Raw genomic sequence first — 26,175 nt, 5'->3', positions numbered from 1 at the left:
AAATTTCGAGAGAGGTTGTAAATTATCTTTTTCTGTAGTGTTTTTGAATAAACACAGTAAAACAGAAGACTTCACCAATTCTAAGCACAGGCCTTGGAAAGAAAAGTGTTAGGACTGAATTGTGTCCTCCCAAATTTATGTTGAAGCCCTAGCCCCTACTACCTGTGAACATAACCTTGTTTGGAAATAGGGTCTCTGAAGACATTATCAGTTAACATGAGGTCATAGTAGGCTGGGTCCTAATCCAATCTGAGTGTTGTCCTATAAAAAAGAAGAGACAGAGAGACAGACAGAGGGAAGGCAACTGTGTGATGACAGAGTTAAGCTGCAGCTGCAAGCCAAAGAATGCCTGAGGCTGCCAGAATCAACAAGAAAGGATCTTCTCCTAGAGCCTTCAGAGAGAACATGGTCCTACTAACAGCCTGAATTCAGAATACTAGCCTCTAGAAATGTAAGACAATAAATTTCTGTCATTTTAAAGCCACTCACCTGTGGTGCTTTGTTATGGCAGCCCAGGAAATTAATACACTGTGCTTCCAATGGATTGGTAAACAAAGGCTCAAGGACTTGTTTATATAATACTTTGGATTGCTGTTGGACTTAAAACTACTTTCTCTAGGAAATCCTCTAGATTCTTTTTGTTCTGAGCTTGAGCCTGTCTTATATTGTGCAGTTCTGAACTGATTTATTGGTATTTTGCCTTTTAAAGTTCAGTTGTACACATATGTATATTTTGCATGATGATAAGTCTCTAAGCAGAATCTATGGTCACCAGTCCTGAGAGTCAGATGATATCACAGCACTCTGTAAACTATAAAGGATTATGAACATTAGACATAGATTTGGAAGAAATCTGAAGGGTTTTTTTCATGCCTATAGGGCGAGGCAAACAAACACAAATAAATACAATTATGGCAACTTATGATAAATAATATGAAGGAGATCAGTTATTTTAGATAAGGTAATAGGGCAAGACGCCCCTGAGCAGATAACATTTAAGTTCAAACCTGAGAGAGAAAAGAGCCAGCCAAAAGAGAGTGGGAAGGAGGGGAGAACGGAGAGATCTGGGAAGAAAAACAGCACATTTGGAGCCTTGAGGTGGAAAGAACTTGGTAGGGTCTAGGAGCTGACTGACCAAGAGGCAGTCGTTCAGATGGAACAAGGGAATACTGAGTGATTCAAAGTCAGGAAAGGTGTGTGTCAGGGGTGTATCAGGGGTGTATCCTGTCACCATACTTATTCAATTTGTATGCTGAGAAAATTATCTGAGAAACTGGCCTAAATGAAGAAAAATGCAGCATCAGGATTGGAGGAAGACTCATTAACAACCCACGATATGCAGATGACACAACTTGCTTGCTCAAAGTGAAGAGGACTTGAAGCATATACTGATGAAGGTCAAGGACTACAGCCTTTGGTATGGATTACACCTGAACATAAAGAAAACATGAATCCTCACAACTGGACCAATAAGCAACATCATGATAAATGGAGAAAATGAAGTTGTCAAGGGTTTCATTTTACTTAGGTCCATAATCAACGCCCATGGAAGCAGCAGTCAAAAATCAAACAACATATTATATTGGGAAAATCTGCTGAAAAAGACCTCTTTAATGTGTTAAAAAGCAGATGCCACTTTAAGGACCAAGGCACAGCTGACTCAAGCCATGGTGTTTTCAATCACCTCCTATGCATGGGAAAGTTGGACAATGAATAAAGATCAAAGAATTGATGACTTCCAATTGTGATGTTAGTGAAGAATATTGAACATACTATGGACTGCCAAAAGAAATGAAGAAATCTGTCTTGGAAGAAGTACAGCCAGAATGCTTCTTAGAAGCCAAGGATGGCAAGACTTCATCTCACTGATTTCGAAAATAATATTGAAACCATTATTCCCTGCCCTTGAGCATAGAGAATGTGACCCTGCTGGAGCTGGGCTCATAAGGACACATCAACTGGGCCCCAAGACAAAAAGATAATAGCTAGGACAATCTTGGAAAATATCTTTTAGGGAACCTTTCACACAAACCAATTAAACAGAACACAAAAGACCTTCCACTCTCGTCTTTTTCTATTAGCATTTAGTGAATAGAAAAATTGTTGGATCAAGGAAGACCCTCCTGACCATTGTTACTGAAAACTGTACCAGTGATTGTTAAGAAAGGCAATTCAAAATGTAGAATCACACTTTCCAGCCAATCTGTGAAAAGGTGAAGCTTTCAATGGCTTTGCCCATTTGTAACGTTAATATATACTGATAACTCTGTACTGTTTCTCTGCTGGGGTGACATGGCTCTAGCAGCATGCTTGTCCGTTCCCTACTTTGGTCTTTTTTAACATATACTGAATAAAACTTTTTGTTTTACTAAACTTTGTGATTTTTTTTTCCCCTACAACAATACTTTGGACATGTTATCAGAAGGGACCAGTCCCTGGAGAAGGACATCATGCTTGTTAAAGTACAGAATCAATGAAAGACAGGAAGACTCTCAATGAGATAGATTGACACAATGGCTGCAACAATGGGCTCAAGCATAACGAAGGTTATGAGGATGGCACAGGACCAGGCAGTGTTTCATTCTGCCGGATATAGGGTCACTATGAGTTGGAACCGACTCGACAGCACCTAACAACAACAAGAACTGACTGAAGGCCAAGATGAGTATGGTGCCAAATTGGAGTAGTAGTGAGGGGCTGGATCACAGGTCATAAACTAAAATGCCCAGCTGGGCTGACTATGTAAATGCAATAAATGGTGGGTATAAGTGCTTACCTGAGTGATAGGAACTAGTCTTCCTCTAGAGCACATTCTACCTTATCCACAGAGCCATGGATCCTTGTTTCCCAGCTCTGCCAATCTTCCAATTATTTAAGAGACAGAAGTCAGAATTTTTTTTTTTTAAATCAGAATTTTTAAAGTGTCATTTCTTGATTTTTTAATGTTGGTTCACATTTGTTAAAATCAGTGAGCCAAGCAAAACACTGCCTGCCTAATACAGCCCAAGAGCCACCATTTTGCCACTTCTGAGGGCTTCATAGGCTACTTTAAGGCACGTGGATTTTTAAGTATACATGGATTGCCTCTGAGGGGTTTTAAGCAGGGACAAGATCTTAATTGTTTTAAAAAGATCATTAAAGCACTTTGCCTCCTACAGTTAAGACAGAGATCTAAGGGTTAAGCTCCAGAGTGCCCTCTCCCAAACAAAGCCACACATTCCTGCAGGGCAGAGCCCTGACCCACTGTTTGTTCTTAGAAAGATGCCTGGCACCTAAAAGATACTAGATAGGCCCAAGACACCTTCCTGTGCTCTTTTTTCTTTTCTTGAAAATGACCCAATGACCCAGGCACCACCTATCTTCTCTTTGTAACTGTCTCTATCCACTCTCCCTGTTGGAATCTGTTCACCCCCAGCTCGGTTGCTAAACGGAAACTAGCTCTTCATGTCTTTGCTCTATTTTGCTATCACCAAAGACAAATTTACATGTATATACGTACTTTGTTTCTACTGCAAATCACTAGGTGAACAGAATAAAAATAACTTGCACCAAGAAGTTACAAAGGACATAGAATTAATCAGTTAACACTTCTGCACTCCCCTCCCCCCACACCATGGGTCAGATAGTAAGTGGGGCTGTCTAGGCCTTTAGCATTGTACTCATATTCTTCAGCAGGGACTTTGCAAAATTCAGCCCTTCTTTTGAGTTCCCCATACTGCTCCCTCCAATTTAGAGGAAGGCTTTAGCTTCATGAAGATGGGACTTCTCAAACAGTATACAAACCAAGGACTTAAAAAGGTAATTTGCATCCCTTAATTGTATGACCGATGGAGCCCTAGTAGTACAGTGGTTTAAGCACCTGGCTGCTAACTGAAAGGTTAGCATTCCACAGGAGAAAGATCTGATTCCATAAATATTTACAGCCTTGGAAACCCTATGAGGCAGTTAGTTCTACTCTGTCCTTAGGGTCACTATGAGTTGGAATCTGCTCGACAGTAAGGAGTTGGGTTTGGTGTGAGTTTTGGTTTCATACTGCTAATCACAACACCTTTTTCTGAAGGGCTGTTGTGGTGTTAAAATGAGATAAAATCTATAAAGTGCCACACATAGTAAATGGTCAGCTAACGTTTGACTCAGCCCACGCAAGAATGAGCCAATGTGGGCATTTCCTCACAAAGTATCAGAAAGATATTTCTGTAATTCTCATCCAGTGTTCTTTAATATTTGCTCTAGCACACACTAGGCCTTCCACAAAAGTGACTGAGTAAAAAACTGGCAGAGGTGCACCCCAGCACCACCCCAACACAAACACTTTAGCAAATGCTGCTATGGGCCTTGGGTTACTGGGCAGCGGTACCTTTCAGAATATCCATGGTACTCTCACATCTTGCCTGGCTGTTCTGATCCAAATGGTTCATTTCACCACGGTCAAACTAAAATCCTGGCTGCTACTAAAATTCTCAACCGCCAGAGGTGCGACGGTTGCTTAGCTTTAGAAAGGGCACCCATAGGCCCAAAAGAGCCCGCCTCCTTCCATAGGGCAAGCCTATCAGGACCCCTCCAGCAATGAGCGACAGCTCTCTAGGAGCCAATGAGTTCCGCTTCCTGGAAGGAACCCGCCCATCCGTTGTGTCGTCACTCGGTCTCTTAAAAGATAGAACTAAAACCAGCGCTTCCTAGGAGCGAGTTTGGTGGCCTGCGTTTGCGTTGAGACTTGACCGAGGCCCGACCTTAAAGAGGAGGGAGTAGGGGAGGCGGGGGTCGGAGCCATTTAAAGCGAGGCGCGGTGATGCCTGCCTCTTTAAGGGCGGGGCATCTGGACGACTGAATCTGAGCCCCAGATTACCCAGAGTTTCAGTCGCCAGCAGAGAGGAAAGGCTCCTTGGCTGGGTCCGGGTAGTTGGCGGCGGCGGCTTCATACCCGCTCGTCCTCCCCGGGCCCGGAGACACCCACGCCCCAGTCATGCTGAGCGGAGTATGGAAGCAGCTGACTACGAGGTGCTATCCGTGCGAGAGCAGCTATTCCACGAGCGGGTCCGCGAGTGCATTGTGAGTGGGGGCCACGAGAAGGAAGGGGTAGGAGGGAGGTGGAAAGAAACACAGTGTGTGGCGAGAGGAAGAAGTTCGGGTCAGAGTGCGACCACCTGGACTCAGAGCGCGGTCAGAATCTGCTTGGACCGGGGGCGAGTGACTATGACCCCGAAGGGTCGGTCAGTGTCCCGGCTGGGGAGCCCTAGATCAGATCGGCTGGGTCCCTGCGCGATAAACAAAGCCCGTCGGTTTCCGTTCCTCCCCTCTGCACGCCCCTCCCCCTACTGTCCCTCCCCACCTCTCGGTGTTCCTGGGCGTGGGTCTTCGTGCGTTTGAGCCCGGGTTATATTAATCTGATAGTATGGTGCGCCCGCGTGTCTTAATCTAAGAGTCTGGCAGGGATGGGTTTGGTTGGCAGCAGGTTTATTAGCATTTCCCCTTCAAACTCCACTTGAGGGCAAACCCAACTGATGTTTGGTGAAGGGGAGAAATCGTCACACTGAGCAGGATTCCAGGAAAGACTCAGGAGGTGTAGGGGTGGCAGGTTGGAAGTAGCTGGGGGGACTTGGTCAGGCCGGTCTCCCACTTGGTATGAAAGAACTCTTACTGAAGTGGATTCTAATATGTGAAGGTGGGGAACAACTAGGGCTGCCTTCCCACTCCCCCCTTATTGGTGTTCCTTAGAAACTCTTTGAAGCTGGTTTCCCAGCTTCCCAGCCATTCAGGGATTTCGCCCGTGAATTGTTCCACCCCACCCACCCACCTACCCCCAGTTCTTTAGAGGGCACCGGCTCCTGTTTTTTGCTCCCTCACTGTAACCTAGGGCAGCAGCTGAACCTGCTTACACAGCAATGGACTCCTCACTTCTGGGCCCCAAGCACCCAGTGGACCTTATTGTTATTAGGTGCTGCCGAGTCTGTTCCAAATCATAGTGACCCTGTGCATGACAGAACAAAACAGTGCCTGGTCCTGCACCATCCTTACAGTCGTTGTTATGCTTGAGTCCATTGTTGGAGCCACTTTGTCAATCCATCTCATTGAGAGTCTTCCTCTCTTTCACTGACCCTGTATTTTACCAAGCATGATGTCCTTCTCCAGGGACTGATCCCTCCTGACAACATGTCCAAAGTATGTAAGACGCAGTCTCCCCATCCTTGCAAGGCGAGACAGTGGAGCTTAGGCACTCACATATTCCTCAGGCTTGCTTTGAGTTCTCATTTCCTTTCTCCTCTCTTCCCTTCCTAGAGCTCCCCAGGGTAGTGTCAAAAAGCCAAAACCAAACCCAGTGCAGTTAAGTCGATTCCGACTCATAGCGACCCTGTAGGACAGAGTAGAACTACCCCAGAGTTTCCAAGGAGCACCTGGTGGATTCGAACTGCCGACCCTTTGGTTAGCAGCCATAGCACTTAACCACTACACCACCAGGGTTTCCAGCCAGGGTAATGTCCCCCCCCGCCCCCCCCAAAAGAAAACCAAATAGAAAAAGAGAAATGATTGGAAAAATAGAAGTGTTAGTGAGTGGGGTGACCCACTGATGGAGTCATCATTTTTCTCAGACTGGGCCCTAGTCTGCCCTGGGCAGCCTCAGATTAGAGGAGGGAAAAGGTGAGCCAGTACATTAGATCTGCCCTTGTTCGTGAGGCCTGGAAAGTAGGGAATATGTCCGGCCATGTGTGGTTCTCCAGTCGAGGCCTGTTTTCAGGAAGCCTTCCTTCTGTGTTCCTTGGTAGATAGTCCCATGTGATGTGGTTGGGCAGTACTGGGGAAGCATGCCTAGGCTTTGAGACATACAGGGCCAGAGGCCCACATTCCTGGAGAACAGGGGGGAATGAGACCTTGGACAGAGAAGCAGCCTTCTGGGTATCTCCCTCGTCCTTTAGTCCTGTTAGCTGAAGACATCATTGCTGGCCAAGGGCAACCTGAAGGCCTCTGCTGCCTCCCCCATCTGTCTCCCATCTCTTGCTCTAGAGAACAGCCTTGCCTCCTCTGGAAATGCTGGAACCACGTTGAACTCCACCCTGACCTTTTGAGCCCTCCCACCTACCTGGCTAATACGCAAGCTCAGGGCAAAGCACTGGGCTGTAAAAATCTCGTAGCTACAGTCTAAGTGGCTTCTTCCTACTCTGTTTCCCTGTTGTCAAAAGTTACAATTTTGTCCCAGACCCACGGCTCTCCTGACTTATTCCCTACTTGTATAGACAACTGCAGTTAGATTACCTCTGGTGCTGGGAGAATCCATGAGGCTAATTCTGCCTTCTTGGCTTACCTCAAACACAATAGCATCTCTTCTTGGGACTCTGGCTCGGACTGTGGCACCAAGCTGACCAGTGGGCAATAGCAGCTTACTTGGGGTAGGGTTGGAATGCATGCATGTGCAGATTAACCTGGACAAGTTCTGCCATTACTGTCTATTGGAGGTCCAGTCACTGGGCCATGGGACAGGCCCTGAGAAGCTGGGCCCTGGAGGTGGGAGCCACATGAGGTAGAGCCTGTGTTTGGCTGCCTTTAAAGGGGCTGATGCCAACTCTAGAAACTTTGTAGGTGTTGGGTCCCAATTAAAGCCTACTCTAGGGGCAGAGGATTAAATGAGCCCTCTGGTTTGGGCCAAAGGAGATCTGATCTTTCAGGGTCACTGAATAAGCACACAGTAGAAATTCTGACTTGGTCTAGGGACATGATGATTGGATTCCTGCTTATCCTTTTCTGCAGCGTGGGTCAAGGTGGCAGCAGGGGAGGAAGGAGGAGAGCCGGGACAATGTAGACATTTCCTTTCTCCCCTCAAATCTGCTTCTCTTTCCAATAATGTGCTCAGACTAAGTTTCCTCTAGTTCTATGACCTGTTTCAAGAATGCGTGCATGTGCATCATTGTAGGTTTTTACTCTGGGTGAAGCTATTTTCTCCCAGGAAAACCCTTGTAGGGCTGGGCATGAGGCCATTTACCCAGGTGCGTGGACAGCCCTTGTGTGGTCCTTCTGGAGGCTGTGGAGGCCCTAACTAGAAGTACCGGGGAAAAAGATGGAACCCCTGGAAGCATGGTGGAAATGAACCCATGGAATTAGCAGTGAAGCCCTTGGGACCATGGATTGTCCTGGGGATTAGTGCTTCTCATCCCAGCTCACACTCTGCCACAGATCTCAGCGCTTCTGTTTGCAACTCTCTACATCCTCTGCCACATCGCCCTGACCCGCTTCAAGAAGCCTGCTGAGTTTACAACAGGTACTTGTGACCTCCCTCTCTTCTGCCTGCCTTCTGCCAGCATTCTGGTTGCCATGTGGCCAGCCTCAGGGGAATGGGCCTATGGGAAAGGATAGATGACTATGCTGGGCTGTGCTGGAGCCTTTGCCTCTTCAGCCTCCTGTTTTTCCACAGTCAGGGACAAGATGAAGTGGAAAGTCTAGGTGGAAGTGTTGGTTTGTCACTAATTAAGTCACTGGGCAAGTTAGGTAACTCTTCTGACCCTCAGCTTCATCCTCTACAAAATGAGTATAACATAGTCTACCCTGCCCCTTGTCATTGTGTGGACCACCCAAAAAAACCAAACCCAGTGCCGTCGAGTTGATTCTGACTCATAGCGACCCTATAGGACAGAGCAGAACTGCCCCCTAGAGTTCCCAAGGACCCCATGATGAATTCGAACTGCCGACCCTTTGGTTAGCAGCTGTAGCACTTAACCACTACGCCACCAGGGTTTCCTATGTGGACCAAAGGAAATGGTTAATATGAAACCCCTTATGAACTTGAAGTAGGCAACTGCAGGGTGAATGCTATCATGGGTGCAGGCTCTATGTCATCTCTTCTCCTAGTGCTCACAGGACCAGAGACCTCCCTGACCACTGGGGTCCCAGGCCCTAGTGATGGTGGCATTTCTCTTTACAGAGAGCCTAAGTGTGCTCATATTGGAGTGTTCCTTCTTGTCAGCGTTGTGTAGATGGGGGCCCTGCCCCAGGTCCTAGCTCAAGCCTGTCCAGATCATCCTATCCTGGCCCCAGTACCAGATGTCCTGTCCTGGGTCTAGCCTTTCCTCGCCTTAGGATGGCTTCATGAACCTCCACCCAGGAAGGCAGCTACCCCTCAGTGTAACATCCCTGGGGACTTTCTCTGTGAATTTCCCCTCCCTCTTCCCAACCCCCTTTATTTCTCCTCCCTGCCCCAATGATGTAACCAACCTCAGAGACCAAAGAGAAACCTTCAGTGGGAGAGATTAAGGGGAAGGGGAAATTTCTGGGCCCATGCTCTCTCCAGCTGGGACCACTGATCTTTAATCTGCTACCTTGGCCAGAGAATAGGTTGTGGGACCTACAGTGTAAGCTCCCCCAGAGCCCCCTGTCCAGCCCTGCCTCTGTGGGCCCAGGCCCTTCTTTCAGGGGCGGGGAGGTGGCAGGGGTACACACAGCAACACGCATGACTCCCAGAGGTGCCCACTGATGTCTCTTCTTCCCTATGCCTCTGTCCCTTGTGTAGTGGATGATGAAGATGCTACAGTCAACAAGATTGCGTAAGTGTTGCAGCCTAAACATCTGGGGAGCACTGGCCTTCAGGAGGCCCCTAGAGCTGGAGGGGAGGGGAGAGAAAGGGTATCACAGTGAAGAGTGAGCTTCTGTGTCCACCCCATTTCTTCTTCCAGCTTTACCCCACCCTGGGAACATTCAGAAAAGCTGCTGTTCCTGTCTCCCTGGTTAGGCCAGGAGCTTCTGGGAGCCTCATAGGCAGGAACCATCAGCTGGGGCCTGAGTCACCGAAAATGGCTCCAGCTTGGCTTTACCTCTCAGCGGCCAGTGGGGAGGGAGTGGAGTTGGGGTGCAGACTGAAGAACACAGAGCAGGGAATGGAGAAGATGGAAACCCCCAAGGATGGAACATGCTTGGTTCTGAGAGAAAGGCCCTTAACCCTGGGCTGCTATTGACTGGTACATGCAGAGGTTAGAAGCTCATACAGGTTACAAAACACCCTTTCCTTTTCCCTCCATGGACCAACTAGATAAAGGTATCCCTTCTTTTCAGCTGATGCAGCCCAGAACACAAACCTTGACCAAGAAACTAGGTTTCAGCTCCCTCTTATCCCTTGCCTTAGTACCTTCGTGTAGGCATAGCCACATGGGGTGGCCCTGGACTTATCCAGCTGCAGTAGGCAAGCTCAGAAATCCATATCCTTAAGCAGGGAAGATAAGCCAGGCCCCTCAACTTTGGCAGCATGCCTGGCACACCCTACAGACATGTGTGGGAAGACCACATTCCTGGGGACAACCTGGGCAAGTGACATGGCAGGTGCCCAGGTTCCCATGAATGCCAGAGGTTTTTACCCATCCCATGTGCCAAGGCTTCACTGGAGGTAAAGTGTGGGGAGGGGCAGTGGGTAGAGCCACCAACCAGATGGCTCCTTCCCTAGGCTTGTTCCTAGGTCTGTCACTGCTACAGGACACAGGTGCCCTTGGGGATGACTTGCATTGCTTGGGCACAGGGTACTGAGTGTCCGAACTAAGCAAGGGCACTCACTATTCCCTTCTCTGCCCAGGCTTGAACTGTGCACCTTTACCCTGGCAGTTGCCCTGGGTGCTGTCCTGCTCCTGCCTTTCTCCATCCTCAGCAATGAGGTACTACTCTCACTGCCTCGGAACTACTATATCCAGTGGCTCAACGGCTCCCTCATCCATGGTGCGTGGCTCCTGGTAGCAGCTTGGGGTAGGGATAGAGAGGAGATAGGGTCAGGAAGACGCAGGCAGCCTTGGCCTAATCAGTCATATATTACTCTGACCCCCATCTTCTCCCCTACCACCTAGTCCCCAGAGGGTTAGACCCTACCTATCCCTGCTTACTAACCACCTGGACTTACTTTTTATGCTCTAGGCCTCTGGAACCTTGTTTTTCTCTTCTCCAACCTGTCCCTCATCTTCCTCATGCCCTTCGCATATTTCTTCACAGAGTCTGAGGGCTTTGCTGGCTCCAGAAAGGTGAGTAGGGGAAATGTAGTTCAGGCAGGAAACAAAATTCCACTCAGATGGTTCAACTGAAGAGATTTTTCTTTTACTGAAGAGATTTTTTTTAATTAATTTTTATTGTGCATTAAGCGAAAGTTTACAAATAAGTCAGTCTCTCATACAAAAATTTATACACACCTTGCTGTACACTCCTAATTGTTCTCCCCATAATGAGACTGCACACTCCTTCCCTCCACTCTCTCTCCTCATGTCCATTTGGGCAGCTTCTGACCCTTTCTGCACTCTTATCTCCCCTCCAGACAGGAGATGGCAACACAGTCTCATGTGTCTACTTGATCCAAGAAGCCCATTCTTCACCAGTAACATTTTCCATCCCATATTCCAGTACAATCCCTGTCTGCAGATTAACTGAGGAGATTTTTAATGAAGAGACTATTTGTTGAGGTTTAGTCAAGAGTTAAGGGAACAAGGGGTTTGAGGCAGTAATGACAGCAGGAAGTCATTACTGCCACTAGGCCTGAGCGGGGCAAATAGTTTCTGGAACCCACTGATAGTTGAAGCGGGGGAAGCAGGGCCACCCAGCAGAGGAGCTGTGGTCTCAAAGGGATGCAACCACCACCAAAACCATGCTGTCAAAGGGTGAGGAAATACAGGAAAAATACCCTTGCTTCTCTCTGTTCCTACCTTCCACTCCTGCTAGGGCTTCCCTTGGCCAAACTGAACTTGAGGGCAAAAAACTTGAGTGATGCACCTGTTTTGGAGAGTGGCGTCTGGGGTCTTAAACACTAGCAAGCAGCCATTTAACATGCAACAATTGGTCTCAACTCACGTGGAGCAAAGGAGAATGAAGAACACCAAAGACACAAGCTAAGCATGAGCCCAAGAGTCAGAATGGGCCACGTAAATCAGAAAGACTACATCAGCTTGAGACCAGAAGAACTAGATGGTGCCCCGCTATAACCGATGACTGCCTTGACAGGGAACACAACAGAGAATCCCTGAAGCAGTAGGAGAGCAGTGGGATGCAGACCTCAAGTTCTTGTAAAAAGACCAGAGTTAATGGTCTGACTGAGACTAGAAGGACCCCAGAGGTCATGGTCCCCAGACCTTCTGTTAGCCCAAAACAGGAACTGTTCCCAAAGCCAACTCTTCAGACAGGGATTGGACTGGACTCTAAGACAGAAAATGATACTGGTGAGGAGTGAGCTTCTTGGATCAAGTAGATACAGGAGACTATGTGGGCAGCTCCTGTCTGGAGGGGAGATGTGAAGGCGGAGGGGGACAGAAGCTGGCTGAATGGACATGGAAATACAGGGTGGAGAGAAAGAGTGTGCTGTTTCATTAAGGGAAGAGCAACCAGGAGTATATAGCAAGGTATATATAAGGTTTCGTGTGAGAGACTGACTTGATTTGTAAACTTTCACTTAAAGCACAATAAAAACATTTAAAAAAAAACTTGATGCCCAGCTACAACAGATGACTGCCCTGACAGGGAACACAACAGAGAACCCCCAAGGGAGCAGGAGAGCAGTGGGATGCAGACCCCAAATTCTCATAAAAAGACCAGACTTAATGGTTTGACTGAGACTAGAAGGACCCCGGAGGTCATGATTCCTGGACCTTCTGTTAACCCAAGACAGGAACCATTCCCAAAGCCAACTCTTCAGACAGGGATTGGACTGGACTATGGGATAGAAAATGATACTGGGGAAGAATGAGCTTCTTGGATCAAGTAGATACATGAGACTATGTGGGCATCTCTTGTCTGAAGGGGATATGAGAGGGTAAATGGGGTCAGAAGCTGGCCGAATGGACATGAAAGGAGAGAGTGGAAAGGAGTGTGCTGTCACATTAGGGGGAGAGCAATTAGAAATATATACCAAGGTGTTTACAAGTTTTTGTATGAGAGTCCGACTTGTTTTGTAAACTTTTACTTAAAGCACAATAAAAAAAAAAAAAACTTGAGTGATGCAGACCTCAGGGGTCAGCCTCCCAAGGAAGACAAGATAATGGATCTGGGGAAGGGGATTGCAAACGAAGAACACTTGGAGTTGGGGATGGGAGGACAGAGGGGTTGACCAGCCCTTCTTTCTTTCTCATGTATTGTCTCCTCCTGTAGGGTGTCCTGGGCCGGGTATATGAGACGGTGGTGATGTTGGTGCTCCTCACCCTGCTGGTGCTGGGCATGGTGTGGGTGGCATCAGCCATTGTGGACAACAACAAGGCCAGCAAGGAGTCACTCTATGGTGAGAGGCCTGGCTTCCTCCCCACCCTCCAGGATGAGTGGCTCTTCTCCTGCCTGGAATGATTGTATTCCTCTAAGGTGGAGAAGGTTGAGAACCTCTCCCTTAGACTGAAGTTTTAAGCTAATGGACTTTGGGCCAAACCCATCCTGCAGAAATGTCCCATTGGGCTTATACAATGATTAAAAAATGTATATGAATCAGTTGCTATCATTTTTAAATTGGGAAGTTTCACATTAATAGTAAGATTTCTGGTTTTGCTTGACAAGGGAGAAGATTTGGCCACACAAGTCTCTGGTGACTGGAACTAAATAGCAGTTGTCCCCTTAGATAGGGCTTAGGATCTCCACTTTGCTACAGTCCGCACCATTCCCTTTTTTGTTGACACTGGGCCATCTTTCCTAATTGGCAATACTTGCCAATCCCTGTAGGTTTTGAGTTGTCTTTGCCTCCACTCTGAGGCCTATCAGCCCCCATTAAATGGAGGAGAGAGACAAGCTGACTTGCCTCTTCTTCCTTCAACCGCAGACTTCTGGGAGTACTACCTCCCCTACCTCTACTCCTGCATCTCCTTCCTTGGAGTTCTGCTGCTCCTGGGTGAGTGTGCAGGGGCTGGGACAATGGGTAGGGTCCTCGGCAAGACCAACCAGGGTGGAAGGCAAGGGAACAGAGGGGTGGGTAAGGAAAGTGGTGGAGAGAAGGGTCTAGTGGGTGACTGGCTCCTGTCTCCACAGTGTGTACTCCACTAGGTCTTGCTCGCATGTTCTCAGTCACTGGGAAGCTGCTGGTCAAGCCCCGGGTATGTAGTATTGCTCGCCTGTTGATCCTGCAGGGTGAGCTTCCTGCAAAGCTGAAGTCAAACAATGAAGCAGGTGGTGTTTTGTGCCTTGGGAGCTGGGTCTTCCTTTCAGACCCCACTAGGCACTGGGGCCAACCATGTGTTCCCTTAAAAACTTCCTGCAAAAAACCTACTGCAGATATCAGCCCATGTGTGGCCTCTCCTGGGACAGTTACTTTTTAAACTTTAGACAGAAAAACCATTAAAGCAATTCCAAGCGTGACAATCAAGAAGGTATTCTGGGGGATCCAGAACAGAGCCACTGCTTAACCATCTTGCACCTTTGTGTGAGTTAGAAAGGGGCACTCTTTCCTTAAGATACTTTATTTCCATTGGTTGGAAAATTGGAATAATAAACATGCAAATCTATGATGCCTATTATGTGAACTCTACCTCCTAGGGTTGTGTAGTACGCAGGTTGCAAAGGGCCACAGCCTTTGTTGGCTCTTGTATCCTTTACCCCCGTCATCTGAAGCTGGTCACCAGATACAAGGCAATTGGGAAGAGTTGGATAAAGAGCTGGCCACAGGGTGGTGGGTAAGGGTTAGAGGAAGGACTAGGACTATGGAGCCCTGGGTTGAGCAGGGTTCTCCTGGGGCTCTTAGGATCAGGGAGCCTCTGACAGTTAGTCCCACCCTTGCCCCTGTCCCCAGCTTTTGGAAGACCTAGAGGAGCAGCTATACTGCTCAGCCTTTGAAGAGGCAGCTTTGACCCGCAGGATCTGCAGTGAGTCGTAGTTCTCCCCAGCTGGGGTTGAGGGTCTGGCCTGGGCACGGGCTGTATGACTCGGGGCCAACGCCATGTTCCCTTTCCCCAGACCCCACCTCCTGCTGGCTGCCTTTGGACATGGAGCTGCTACACAGACAGGTTCTGGCTCTGCAGACACAGAGGGTCCTGCTGGGTATGTGGGTTGGTAGGGATTGGGATATCTGGAACAAGGAGGGTAGCCCCTTGTTCCAGCTACCCTTGCTAACAGCCTCCCATTCTTGCACAGAGAAGCGACGGAAGGCTTCAGCCTGGCAGCGAAACCTGGGCTACCCCCTGGCCATGCTGTGCTTGCTGGTGCTGACGGTGGGTGCACCAGCCTTGGTGTGGGTAGGCAATAGACCTTTGAATGCTTTGGACCTACGTGGGGAGGAGGAGATGCAGAAATCTGGTTATCATCAATAACAGTAGTTGCCATTCACTGAGTATTTCTTTGTGTCCTACCCTGTGCTGAGCATATCAGTCCTCATTTTGCAGATGAGAAAACTGAGGCTCAGAAAAGTAACTTTCTTGGGGTTACATAGGACCACTGAGTAGTTACAGTGGTTGGCCCCGAGGTAAGAATGAGGTTAAAATCCAGCCCATCCCCTCTTTCCATGTCCTAGACTCCCACATAGGTCTTGTTATTCTGAAAAAAGTGGTTCCTTTTTCTCATTGTTCCCGTGGACTGTCTGCAATCCTTTCTCATGGAGGGGTACCTTTTGCTCTGTTGCTAGCAACCACACTGAGGAGATACCATGAGGTTAAATGGAAGCAGAGCTGGTCTTGGAAACTGAAAACATTAAACCAGAGTTCCTGTTCTTAACATTTGCCTCAGTACAGCTATGTGCTGGGGCAGAGCTGGTAGTCAGTGACCTTGCCTCACACAGGGCCTGTCTGTGCTCACTGTGGCCATCCACATCCTGGAGCTGCTCATCGATGAGACCGCCATGCCCCGGGGCATGCAGGTACTAGCTGCCCTCCCACCACGACATCTCTCCTGGGCTTGGGTTAATGCATTTATGGATATATATTTGGAGAAGGGCTTAAGAAAGGCTGGGGCAAGGGACAGAAGCTGAGGCTAGAGAAAAGACTAGGTGGTACTGATAGTGGTGAACGTTCCACAGTGACATGGTTTCATCCCTCAGGATGCCTCCCTGGGCCAGGTCTCCTTCTCGAAACTGGGCTCATTTGGTGCCGTCATTCAGGTTGTACTCATTTTGTATCCTTCTGGAAACCCACCATTGCCTCTGTTCTCCAAATCTGTTTCCTTTGGAACTCTGGGCAGAGCTGTGCTAGGTAGGAGTGGTGGGGAAGGGGGCAAGCCTTCACCAACCTTGGGTTCGGAAAGAAGGAAAAGAATTGATTTTGAAAGGAGAGCTAAGGGAGTGGGGTCTGTTCCTTTTGAGTTGAGGTGTTAATCCTTGGGAGCTGGCCAGTTCTTCCCTAACCCAATGGCAGTTATCTGATGGTGTCTTCGGTCGTGGGCTTCTACAGCTCTCCACTCTTCCAGGGTCTGCGGCCCAGATGGCACGATACAGCAATGACACAGGTAGCTGTGAGGGAATAGGGGGAAGCTCCCTCCCTGAGGGGATGGGTGGGTACTAGGTGCTGGCAGCTCTGCTGTCCTCACCTTCCCCTTTTCCTACTCCCATCCAGATAATTGGGAACTGTGTCTGTCTCCTGGTCCTAAGCTCAGCACTTCCTGTCTTCTCTCGAACTCTGGGTAAGTAGTGAAAGAAGGTAAGAGAATTGGTTTTTTCTGAGGGCCTGCTGTTACTGGGCAGGCACTTTATATACATGCTGTCTCTTTTATTCCTACAACAAACCTATGAGGAGATATTATCCCCATTATTCTGACAGGAGGAACTGAGGCTCTGTAAGTGCCTGTTGCTGAGCTTCATAGTAGTGTTGATTCAAACCTCCTACTTTTTCTGTTTGCTACAATCCCCCATTTACTTCCATGTTTTTTCAGTGAGGAAGCAACATTTTTTCAGATCTTCCTTTGGGGTGGATCATCTAATAAAACTTTATCATTTTGAAGATGAGAAACAGAGAAGCTAATTGATTTACCCAGAGATGCACAGCTGATTTGAGGCAAAGCAAAGTCAGGCTAGAGCCCTTATATCCTGAACCCCAGTCCAGTGCTTTTCTCACAGTCTGGAGCATTAAATAATATACTAGGTCCTTCGCCCACCTTCTTTAGAGCTGTGATCTAGAATTACCTGGTGAAGTTCAAAAGTGTAACGAGTTCACCCCAAGGTCGTATGAGAGTTGCACAGGTAACAGCCCCCCCCCCCCACCAAATCATCATCCATATATGGTAAATGATTTAGTATTCAAATCCAGTTCTCTTTAGTTCTTAAGCTTATACTCTTTCCACTATGTCATTTGTGTTTATGCCATGGGGTTTTAGGAGGAAACTAGGCTTGTGTTTATGGGTCCACCAGCTAGTTCCTTTAGGTTGGATGCAGGTAGGAATATTTTTAAGTGGTAGTGAGGGCCCCAGAAAGAGCCCAGGTGGCATAATGGATAAGCACTTGGGTTAAGCACTTGGCTGCTAACCGAAAGATCAGTGGTTCAAACCCATCAGCAGCTCCATGGGAAAAAGACCTGGTTCCTGTAAAGACCTGTTCCTGTGGAGATTTACAACCCAGAAAACCATATGGGGCAGTTCTACTCTGTTCTATAGGGTTGTTATGAGTTGAAGTCGACTCAAAGCTACACAACAAAAAGGGCCTCACAAGGAGCCCTGGTTGCCCAATGGTTAGGTGCTTAGCTGCTAACCAAATGGTTGCTCTGTCTACTAAAAAAAACTTGGTAACAAGCTTATAGATTCCTGGCCCAGGAACAAGTAGCAGGCCCAGGGAGCTCCTCAGCACACCTGGAGCCACAGGGGTCCCTATTGGAAGAGAAGAAGCCAGACTCTGGAAAGGAAGTCCGAGCAAGCCTAGCTGCTGACACTTTCCGCAACAGCCCTGAACTGCCCTTGAGACAGGGGTTGGGAGGTAGGATAATTGATGCCCAAGAGAGGCCGACCTATCGATTGCAGTGTTGAGATATGGCCACCAGGAGGCAGCAGAAAGCTGGGCTCTGAGCAGGGAATGTCTGGGAGCCCACTTCTCATCCTGGCCTTTGTACTTCAGGGCTCACTCGTTTTGATCTGCTGGGTGACTTTGGACGCTTCAATTGGCTGGGCAATTTCTACATCGTGTTCCTCTACAATGCGGCCTTCGCAGGCCTTACCACACTCTGTCTGGTGAAGACCTTCACTGCAGCTGTGCGGGCAGAGCTGATTCGGGCCTTTGGTGAGAAGGGGGTGAAGGGTACTGGCTTGTGGGGTGCTTGTCAGGTGGGGCGCTTCTGGAACAGGGGAGATCATCCCAGTAAGGAAAATGGCATGTAATGTATCTCATCCACCCATTTGAGGCTTGGTTGTCTTATCCCTGAGGGACAGCACCTGTGCCCTACTTTTGACTTGCTCCCCTCCTCTCCAGGGCTGGACAGACTGCCGCTGCCTGTCTCTGGTTTCCCCCGGGCATCTAGGAAGACCCAGCACCAGTGACCTCCAGCTGAGGGTGGGAGGGAGAAGACTGGACACTGCCATCTGCTGCCCAGGCATGGAGGGGAGCCTGGGGGTGGGGGGACCTCAGGACCTGGAATCTGAGAGGGTGCGTGGCAGAGGAGAGTTGAGCCATCTGCACTGTTGCAAATCTGAGCCAGTGTTTGGGACCAGGCCCCCCTGCTTTTCCAGACTTAACTATGGGCCTCGGTGTGGGGTGGGGCTGGGTGACTGCCTCTAGCTTCTGGTCCCAAATCAGTTTACACATCAATCTGCCTCAATGCTGTTCAGGGCCAAGCCCGTAGCCATGTTTACATGATTTGATGTGCAATAGGGAGGGGTGGGGGCTGGGGAGGGTCTGAGCTGGGGACTTGGGAGGCAGGTTGTCTCCCTTGCTTCTGGCCCAGCAGAGGCTAAGCACTGTGCTATCCTGGAGGGCCTTTGGACCACCGGAGCAGCCATGAGCATAGGGAGGAAGAGGCTGGAACCATCAGCAATAAAGTTGATCCCAGGGTTTTCTTTGGTTTTTTAAAGGGCCTGTCTCTGTGTCTATTTGTCCAAGCCTACCAACTGAGAGAAAAGGGGCCCTGCCCTCTATCCTTTTTCCTTCCCTCCATCTGCATCCTTAGTGTCCTTTGGGGACCTGCATCTGTGTTAGGTCATACAACTGGGCAGTGCAACGCTCCTCCACTCTTAACCTTGATTAAAGCCAACTGGTCCCTTGACTCCTATACAGAAATATGGCCCTGTTTCTGTACCTCGGATGGTGGGGATAGATGGGCATAGGAATAGGATAACCTCCCCCTACTCACCCATGCACAGACCCTCAGCCCTGACTGCCTGCCCTTCCTGACTTGACTGTTGGATTGCACAGCTTCCTGGGACACTGTTTGCCTCATAATCATTGTCTTAGGCTGGGTTCTCTAGAGAAACAAAACCAGTAAGACATACATAGAGAGAGAGAGAGATTTATATCAAGGAAGCTGCTCACGTGGTTATAAAGGCTGGAACATCCCAAGTCTGTGGATCAGGATAGAGGTTTCTCCTGATTCACATAGCCACAAGGGCTGGCACACCCAAGACTGGCAGGTCAGAGAGCAGGGCTCTTGCTCACAGGCTGTGAAGATCTATGAATCCCAAGTGTGGCAGGTAAGCTGCTAGCTCAAGTCCTGAGAACCAGAAGTCAGATGAACAGGAGCCAGCTGCAGGATTTAGAAAGAGCAAAAAGCCAGTACGTCTGCTTATATTCAGATGCAGGGCACACACCCAAGGAAACTCCCTTTCAGCCAATTGGCTACTCACAGGAGATCCCATCATGGGAGTGATCGATCACATGCAAACACTGAGAATCGTGGCCCAGCCAAGTTGACACAATCTTAACCATCATAGTTATTGTAAATATAATTACTGTGACAATTTCCTTTCAAATGGCATTCAGGGGTCTTGAGGAAAGAGCACCTTTTTCTAATGTACACAAAGTTGCTATGAGTGCTAGCCATAGAACTGGGTAAAGGGAGGGTGAGTATGGAATACAAAAAGTGTAAATTCCACAAATACTTGCCAAGCACCCTACTGTAGGGCAGGCACTCCTAGCCTTGAAGATAACATGAGAAACAAGCCTGTACCCAGTGGCCAGTCTAGTAAGGGTGACATAATTCTAATATAGTACCATAATGGCAGTTGGTTCTCAAGGAAATAGAGGTAGGCAGTGTCAGGATATCAGGGAAGGCTTCTTAGAGGAAGTGACTTCTAAGTGATAATAGATTGGTGGGCGAAGTGTTGTAGGCTCAAAGTCTCTGAGATGAGACCTGAGTGGCTGGAAGTAGAGCCAAAGGGAGTCAGGAGTGAGATGGCAAGTTATTCATTTGAAAAACAATTGTTGGGTGTGGGTGTCTGGCTAGAGCAAGAAGGGACAAAAGTTGGAAGTACTAAACCAGAATATAGCTACAAAGCTCCGTGTCTGATTCTAGGAGCTCCAAGGGGAAGTTCCCAGCTGAGGGGCTGTAAAGCAACTAGGGAAAATGGTCCCCTGGTTCCCATTTCTTTCAGTCCTGGTAATTGCCAAGCAAGGAGAGATGGAAGTGGGGACAATGTGGAGAGGACCACGGGGAAGAGGGGAAAAGGCTTTGGTTGTATGCCTAAAAGGTTTGTCTGGCCTTGGGCAGAAACTAGAACCCATACTTCTTGGATGACAGCAGAAGGCAACCAGCCAGGGTAGACTTTGGGAGAGCAAGGATGGTTTGGCCCAAGCATAGGCTGGGAGGTAGAAGGATGCTTAACCAGGCATCGGAGGACTGTAAAGCTACCAGAATTTCCTAGGCAGGTGCCTTTCTGGTTTCCAGGATGGAACACACTTCAGTAGCGAAATGGACCAGCAGTGACCGGCTAGAGCCCCAGCCCGGGTGGGAGGGGGCGGGACCGCCCTGGGAGAAGGGCGGGAGGCGGGGCCAGGGGCCACTTAAGGCGGAGCCCAAGCGTCCTGGCAGCTCAGGAGCCGGGCAGCAGAGCCGGGCTGGGCTGGCACACACCCACGACCCCCCTTCCCCGCTATGATGGCCCGTCAGTAGCAGGTCCCAGACCCCCCAGGGGCATGTGGGCAGAGCTAGCTGCAGCCAGGTGCACAGAGACACAAGAACTCTAGGGCACTCAAGGCAGTTCTGCCTGCTGCGCGCTCTGGAGTCTGGGGAAATGCCCAACTGACCGGCGAGCTAGTGAGGACAAGAACGCTACCTTTTGGCCCTAGTCCGCTGCATCCATGGCGCTGCCGGCCAGTCTGGTGCCCCTGTGCTGCTTGGCACTTCTGGCGCTGCCGGCCCAGAGCTGCGGGCCCGGCCGGGGCCCGGTGGGCCGGCGCCGCTACGTGCGCAAGCAGCTCGTGCCGTTGCTTTACAAGCAGTTTGTGCCTAGCATGCCCGAGCGGACCCTGGGCGCCAGTGGGCCAGCCGAGGGAAGGGTGGCAAGGGGGTCCGAGCGCTTCCGGGACCTTGTGCCTAACTACAACCCCGACATCATCTTCAAGGACGAGGAGAACAGTGGCGCCGATCGCCTGATGACTGAGGTAAGGAAGGGTCTCTCCCCACCTGCGCCAGGACACTGCCAACTTCTCCATTCTCCCATGGCAGCTGGGGAGGGTGAAACACGAGTCATCTATAGAGCTCAGTCCCAAAGACCAACCCCCACCTTACTCCCCCCCCCCAAATTACCTGCTGGCTGGACACAGCAGTCAGGAGGGATCCCAATGGAGAGGCTGGGATAGAAAGGGGGAGGAGGGACTAGTGAGAGTGAAGCTGGGAGAGACAGCGAGGGCGGGGAAAGGAGGATGGCGGCAGGCGAGACGGGAAATGGCTGAGGCGTGGACCGGGGGTCAGCCACCCAGCCAGGCAGGAAGGGCTGGGGTGAGTTGGGGGCCAGGGGGCCAGGAACTGGCTGGGCACCAGACAGAAAGCTCTACCCTTGGTCTGGCTCCTGACCTGATGGTGGAAAAGCTCCATGACTGAATAGACTGAAAGAGGCTAGGGAGCAGTCAGGTCATCAGGCCATCTACCTGAGGAGGGGATGGGCAGGAATTGTCTGTGGCTGAGAGAAGTGTCCTAGAATCAGGGCAGTGCTATTATGAGGTCTAAACAACTGTCCTGTCCTCAATGAGAAGAAAAGATGGACCCACCTGAGAATCAAAGGGCCCCTATGTCCCCCAAGTTCAGCTTAGCTTCTTGAAATTGAAGCAAGTTCAGCTACCATGTATTGAGCATCTGCTCTAGACCCCAGCTGAACCAACCTAGGGTGAGGTGGGCAACACCTTGGGACGGAAGAACCACCTCTGGTCAGTAATGTCAGAACTGAAAGGGAACTTGGAGGTCACATTCCTTCCTCCACCTTCCATTTTCACCACCGAGAGCTGGGCCCAGGAGGAAAAGTGATTTAATCAAAGTCTCACAATTAGTGGCATGGCTGGAACTAGAATGCAGGACTCCTGATTCTAAGTCCTATACACTTTCCATTACACCACCTAATTGTGTCTGGGGTGGGAGAGTGGGGGGAGAGGGAGGGGCACGGATTTCCTCTGATTAATTGCCATAGTTTTCCAGGTTACTTTGTCAGGAAAACCTGTCCAGGGAAGAAAGAATCCCTTCTTGCTCCTACCCTGAAGCCTTCCCCCTTGCCAGAAATTAGGAAGGGGACACTCCATCTTCTCTCCTTGGTTAAGGAACATCCTGGCCTTGCCCTTTCTTCTGGCTGCCACCTGCAGCAGAGGGTGCAGAACAAGGGACAGGCCCAGAAAGGAACTCTGACAGGCCTGGGAACCCCCTCAGTCCAGCTTATCTCCCACACCCTGGCTGCAAAAGGCCTCTATTGAGTTGGCTCTGCACTGGGCTGCTGCCCCCGCAGGTCAGGGCCTCTGGGCCTCCTTATGGGACAAAACGACAAGAAGTTGGAAGGAGTTACCACTTTTCCTGTTCCCCCCTTCCCCCAACGCTGTGGAGGTGTGGAAGACTCGGAAAGAAGGGCAGGGGAAAGTGTCCCTCTGGCAGTTAGGAGAAAACCAAGTCTGAGGTGAGAGGTCGAAGGGGGAAGAAGAAAAGGAAGCTGTCCTCTCTGAGCCTCCTCCCACCGTGTCCACGCTGTGGAGCTCGCCAAGGTCTCCGACTCCCAGACTCGAACAGCCGAGATAAGCATGGTCTCACTCCCCCGGGCGCAGGCTTCCAGCGGCTTCCTCCATTCCTCCTCGCCACTCCCACCCTGCAGGGGGCCCCCCAGATCCGCGCAAGGACAGCTCGTTTTACTCTCAGGTGCTGCTTCCGCGCCTTCTGGGCTGCGTCTGGAACCGAGATGGAAAGATAGGGGCGCTCAGGGTTGGCAGCGCCCTCGCTGGTACTAGGAGGGCTGGCCGCGCTGGGGGAGGGGACCTGGCGGGCCAGGGCAGTGATGGGGGGGGCGCGGCTTTCTGCCCTTTCCTCTCCCTGCGCCGGGGCGGCTGAAAAGCGCCTTTGTGGCTGGAGCTGCTGAGTCCGCTTCTCCCGGCGCGTCCCCGGCCTCGGCCCGGGATTCTCTCTCGGTTAAGTCATCCCTGAGAATGGCCATTGTACTTCGCGCGGCCCCCGCCACCCAACCCTTTTCCAGTAGCCTTGATCGCGCACCGCTCTGCTAGGGCACCTCTGTGGGGGGCACCCGGACCATGAAGGGGTTAATGCTAGGGGCAGAAAGGAGGAGGAGGAAGGAAGGAAGGAAGCGATGCCCGGTGCCAGGGAAGGCAACGAAACAAAAGATGAATCAGGGAGAGGGAGGGCTGCCGGGGCCTGGGGCGGGGGCCAGACTCAAACAGGGGCTCCTCTTGAGGAGCCGGGCTGTTCAACCCTTCCCTTACCAAGCTTTCCTCCGTTCCCTCGCCCTCTGAACTCTGGCCCAGGTTGAGCCGACCTCTCAGGCTGGTGGAGGTGAGGGGCGGGCATTAAAAGTCGGGAAAGAGAAGTATGGGCGCCCCGCCTCAACTCAGAGGTTACTCCTAGTTCTCCAGCGACGCTCTGGAAAGGGAGAGCACATTGGCGACTACGTCTATTCAGATTCTCGCTTCCCAGGACACTGGAAAGCTGGGAGGAAGTGGAGTGGGGGCGGGGAAACAAGAGTCGACCCTCCAGTTCACTTCCCTTCTGCCGCTGTTGGGGGAAGGGGAGGCTGACTATCTTATTCCTCGCCAGCGATGTAAGGAGCGGGTGAACGCGTTGGCCATTGCTGTGATGAACATGTGGCCCGGAGTGCGCCTGCGGGTGACGGAGGGCTGGGACGAGGACGGCCACCACGCTCAGGACTCACTTCACTACGAAGGCCGTGCCTTGGACATCACCACGTCCGACCGCGACCGCAATAAGTATGGGCTGTTGGCGCGCCTGGCGGTGGAAGCCGGCTTCGACTGGGTCTACTATGAATCGCGCAACCACGTCCACGTGTCGGTCAAAGCCGGTACAGTAGGCTGCGGGTGGTGAGGTCCGCCCAAGGGGTGCTCCCTCGGGGAAACTGAGGCTGTATAGTCCGTGTGTAACAGTAGGGGAGCCCAAGTGGGCAGTGGGCATTAGTATTGTAAACCACCCTTCCATTTCTGCCCAGTTTGGGGTCGGATCAGTGGAAAATTGAATATTGTCCCAGGACTGAAGTTTGAGATCTGTGCTAAGCTTGAAGCACATCTTTGATAATTTGTGCCAACATTCTGGAACCAGTGGTCTTAATCCAATCCCTCCTTCTTGTTCCCTGCAGATAACTCACTGGCTGTCCGGGCGGGCGGCTGCTTTCCTGGAAATGCCACAGTGCGCCTGCGGAGCGGTGAGCGGAAGGGTCTGCGAGAATTGCATCGCGGTGACTGGGTACTGGCGGCCGATGCAGCAGGTCGGGTGGTGCCCACGCCAGTGCTGCTGTTTCTGGACCGTGACTTGCAGCGCCGGGCCTCGTTCGTGGCTGTGGAGACTGAACGGCCCCCGCGCAAGCTGTTGCTCACTCCTTGGCACCTGGTGTTCGCCGCTCGAGGGCCGGCGCCTGCGCCAGGCGACTTTGCACCAGTGTTCGCTCGCAGGCTGCGCGCGGGAGACTCGGTGCTGGCGCCTGGCGGGGACGCGCTTCAGCCGGCGCGCGTGGCCCGCGTAGCGCGGGAGGAAGCTGTGGGCGTGTTCGCTCCGCTCACCGCGCACGGGACACTGTTGGTCAACGACGTCCTGGCCTCGTGCTACGCAGTTCTGGAGAGTCACCAGTGGGCGCACCGCGCCTTTGCACCTTTGCGCCTGCTGCACGCGCTGGGGGCGCTGCTCCCTGGCGGAGCAGTCCAGCCGACTGGCATGCATTGGTACTCTCGGCTCCTCTATCGCCTGGCGGAGGAACTGCTAGGCTGAGCGCTCCAGGCATAGAAACTTCGAGGAGCCCGCTGAGACCGGGGCATGCGGCTGAGATCTGGGCATGTAGGCAGTAGATGATACTGATTGGGTGGGAGGGAGGAATAGAGAGAAGGACGGGGCAATATGGGAACTGCCTGGTTTAGGGGCAACGAGCTGAAAGGAGGTAACCCCGGTTCCTAGGTAGTTGGGGTTGATGGTGGGCACTCCTTTACCAGGACTATTTAACCTCTTCTTCCCCAGTGCCTGAGCCTCACCCCATAGTTTTATTTTAATTTTCTATTTATAAATTGTAATATAATTATCTGGCCAGGTTAGGGACTGGGGCACGGCGTTAACACTGTCTGACAGAGCCAGTCAGTCTGACATCTGCATTTTCCTACAGGTGGCCTAATAAAGGGAAGGCTTCCAGGACCTTATTGGAAAACACCTCCATTCCGGACATGGGGGGAAAGGGGACCAGCCCCAGGACACCTTAATTCCGGCTTCCTCTCCTTCCCCCGCCCCAGCAGGTGGGGGGGGCCCTCTTCCTCCCCTTAGAGGGGCCTTCTAACCAATGAAGAGTCATGCTCTTCTTTAGACTCTTGGTCCCTCCTCCCACCCAGAGAAGACCAGCATTCCCCCCACATCGCTGCATACCAACAGATGGATGGGCCAGAGTTGTCCAGGGAGCGTGAAGGCCCATACCTGTCCCTTCTCTGTTCTTGGGGGCTCCAGCAGGGGCTCAGGCCACTGTGGGTATTGATAAGCAAAGCATCCCGCCTCCGCCACCACCGATTGTTAACGTGCAGTCCTAGGCCCTCCCTCGAGACTATGAATCAGCCTCGTCCTATCCTTCCCTTGTAATAGGACCTGGATGGGGCTGATTTTTTTTTTCCCCCTGGGACGTCACTGGGCCAGCTGGTGACCTGTGGAAATCCCTGGCTAATTCATAACTGACAGTCCTCAA

At 50.8% G+C, this 26,175-nt stretch overlaps 2 protein-coding genes across 5 annotated transcripts; both read left to right on the top strand.

The window, feature by feature from the left end:
• The first annotated feature begins 4,639 nt into the window (after nucleotides 1-4,639).
• Nucleotides 4,640-20,744, top strand: LMBR1L (limb development membrane protein 1 like). Of its 4 annotated transcripts, XM_049882997.1 has the most exons (18): nucleotides 4,640-5,049; nucleotides 8,164-8,248; nucleotides 9,494-9,527; nucleotides 10,544-10,683; nucleotides 10,876-10,979; nucleotides 13,087-13,213; nucleotides 13,739-13,807; nucleotides 13,945-14,009; nucleotides 14,702-14,774; nucleotides 14,866-14,949; nucleotides 15,043-15,119; nucleotides 15,683-15,760; nucleotides 16,001-16,084; nucleotides 16,173-16,189; nucleotides 16,254-16,344; nucleotides 16,452-16,518; nucleotides 17,939-18,100; nucleotides 18,290-20,744. In XM_049882997.1, exons 1-18 carry the CDS (start codon nucleotides 4,978-4,980, stop codon nucleotides 18,355-18,357), a joined length of 1,497 nt encoding a protein of 498 aa, XP_049738954.1. In that variant the 5' UTR covers nucleotides 4,640-4,977; the 3' UTR covers nucleotides 18,358-20,744. The 4 variants fall into 4 exon arrangements, with proteins under 4 accessions (XP_049738954.1, XP_049738952.1, XP_049738951.1 ...); XM_049882995.1 differs by lacking the exon at nucleotides 16,173-16,189 and having other exon boundaries at nucleotides 15,941-16,014; XM_049882994.1 differs by lacking the exon at nucleotides 16,173-16,189 and having other exon boundaries at nucleotides 15,043-15,143; nucleotides 15,941-16,014.
• An 80-nt stretch (nucleotides 20,745-20,824) lies between these two features.
• Nucleotides 20,825-25,283, top strand: DHH (desert hedgehog signaling molecule). The gene is made up of 3 exons (XM_049883007.1): nucleotides 20,825-21,412; nucleotides 24,048-24,309; nucleotides 24,601-25,283. The coding sequence occupies exons 1-3, from the start codon at nucleotides 21,110-21,112 to the stop codon at nucleotides 25,224-25,226; spliced, it is 1,191 nt and encodes a 396-aa protein (XP_049738964.1). The 5' UTR covers nucleotides 20,825-21,109; the 3' UTR covers nucleotides 25,227-25,283.
• Nucleotides 25,284-26,175: the final 892 nt, after the last annotated feature.

Source organism: Elephas maximus, chromosome 4, assembly GCF_024166365.1.
Source record: "Elephas maximus indicus isolate mEleMax1 chromosome 4, mEleMax1 primary haplotype, whole genome shotgun sequence".
Lineage (NCBI taxonomy): Eukaryota > Metazoa > Chordata > Mammalia > Proboscidea > Elephantidae > Elephas > Elephas maximus.
This window is presented reverse-complemented; position numbering and strand designations above follow the sequence as displayed.

What these genes read in the sequence shown, in the direction of transcription:
- LMBR1L (XM_049882997.1), top strand. Translation starts at nt 4,978, where the DNA reads ATGGAAGCAGCTGACTACGAGGTGCTATCCGTGCGAGAGCAGCTATTC. An exon ending in TGTGCTTGCTGGTGCTGACG is followed by an intron (nt 15,120 to 15,682) that starts GTGGGTGCACCA and finishes TGCCTCACACAG; the next exon opens with GGCCTGTCTGTGCTCACTGT. An exon ending in ACGATACAGCAATGACACAG is followed by an intron (nt 16,345 to 16,451) that starts GTAGCTGTGAGG and finishes ACTCCCATCCAG; the next exon opens with ATAATTGGGAACTGTGTCTG.
- DHH (XM_049883007.1), top strand. Translation starts at nt 21,110, where the DNA reads ATGGCGCTGCCGGCCAGTCTGGTGCCCCTGTGCTGCTTGGCACTTCTG. An exon ending in CCGATCGCCTGATGACTGAG is followed by an intron (nt 21,413 to 24,047) that starts GTAAGGAAGGGT and finishes ATTCCTCGCCAG; the next exon opens with CGATGTAAGGAGCGGGTGAA. An exon ending in CCACGTGTCGGTCAAAGCCG is followed by an intron (nt 24,310 to 24,600) that starts GTACAGTAGGCT and finishes TGTTCCCTGCAG; the next exon opens with ATAACTCACTGGCTGTCCGG.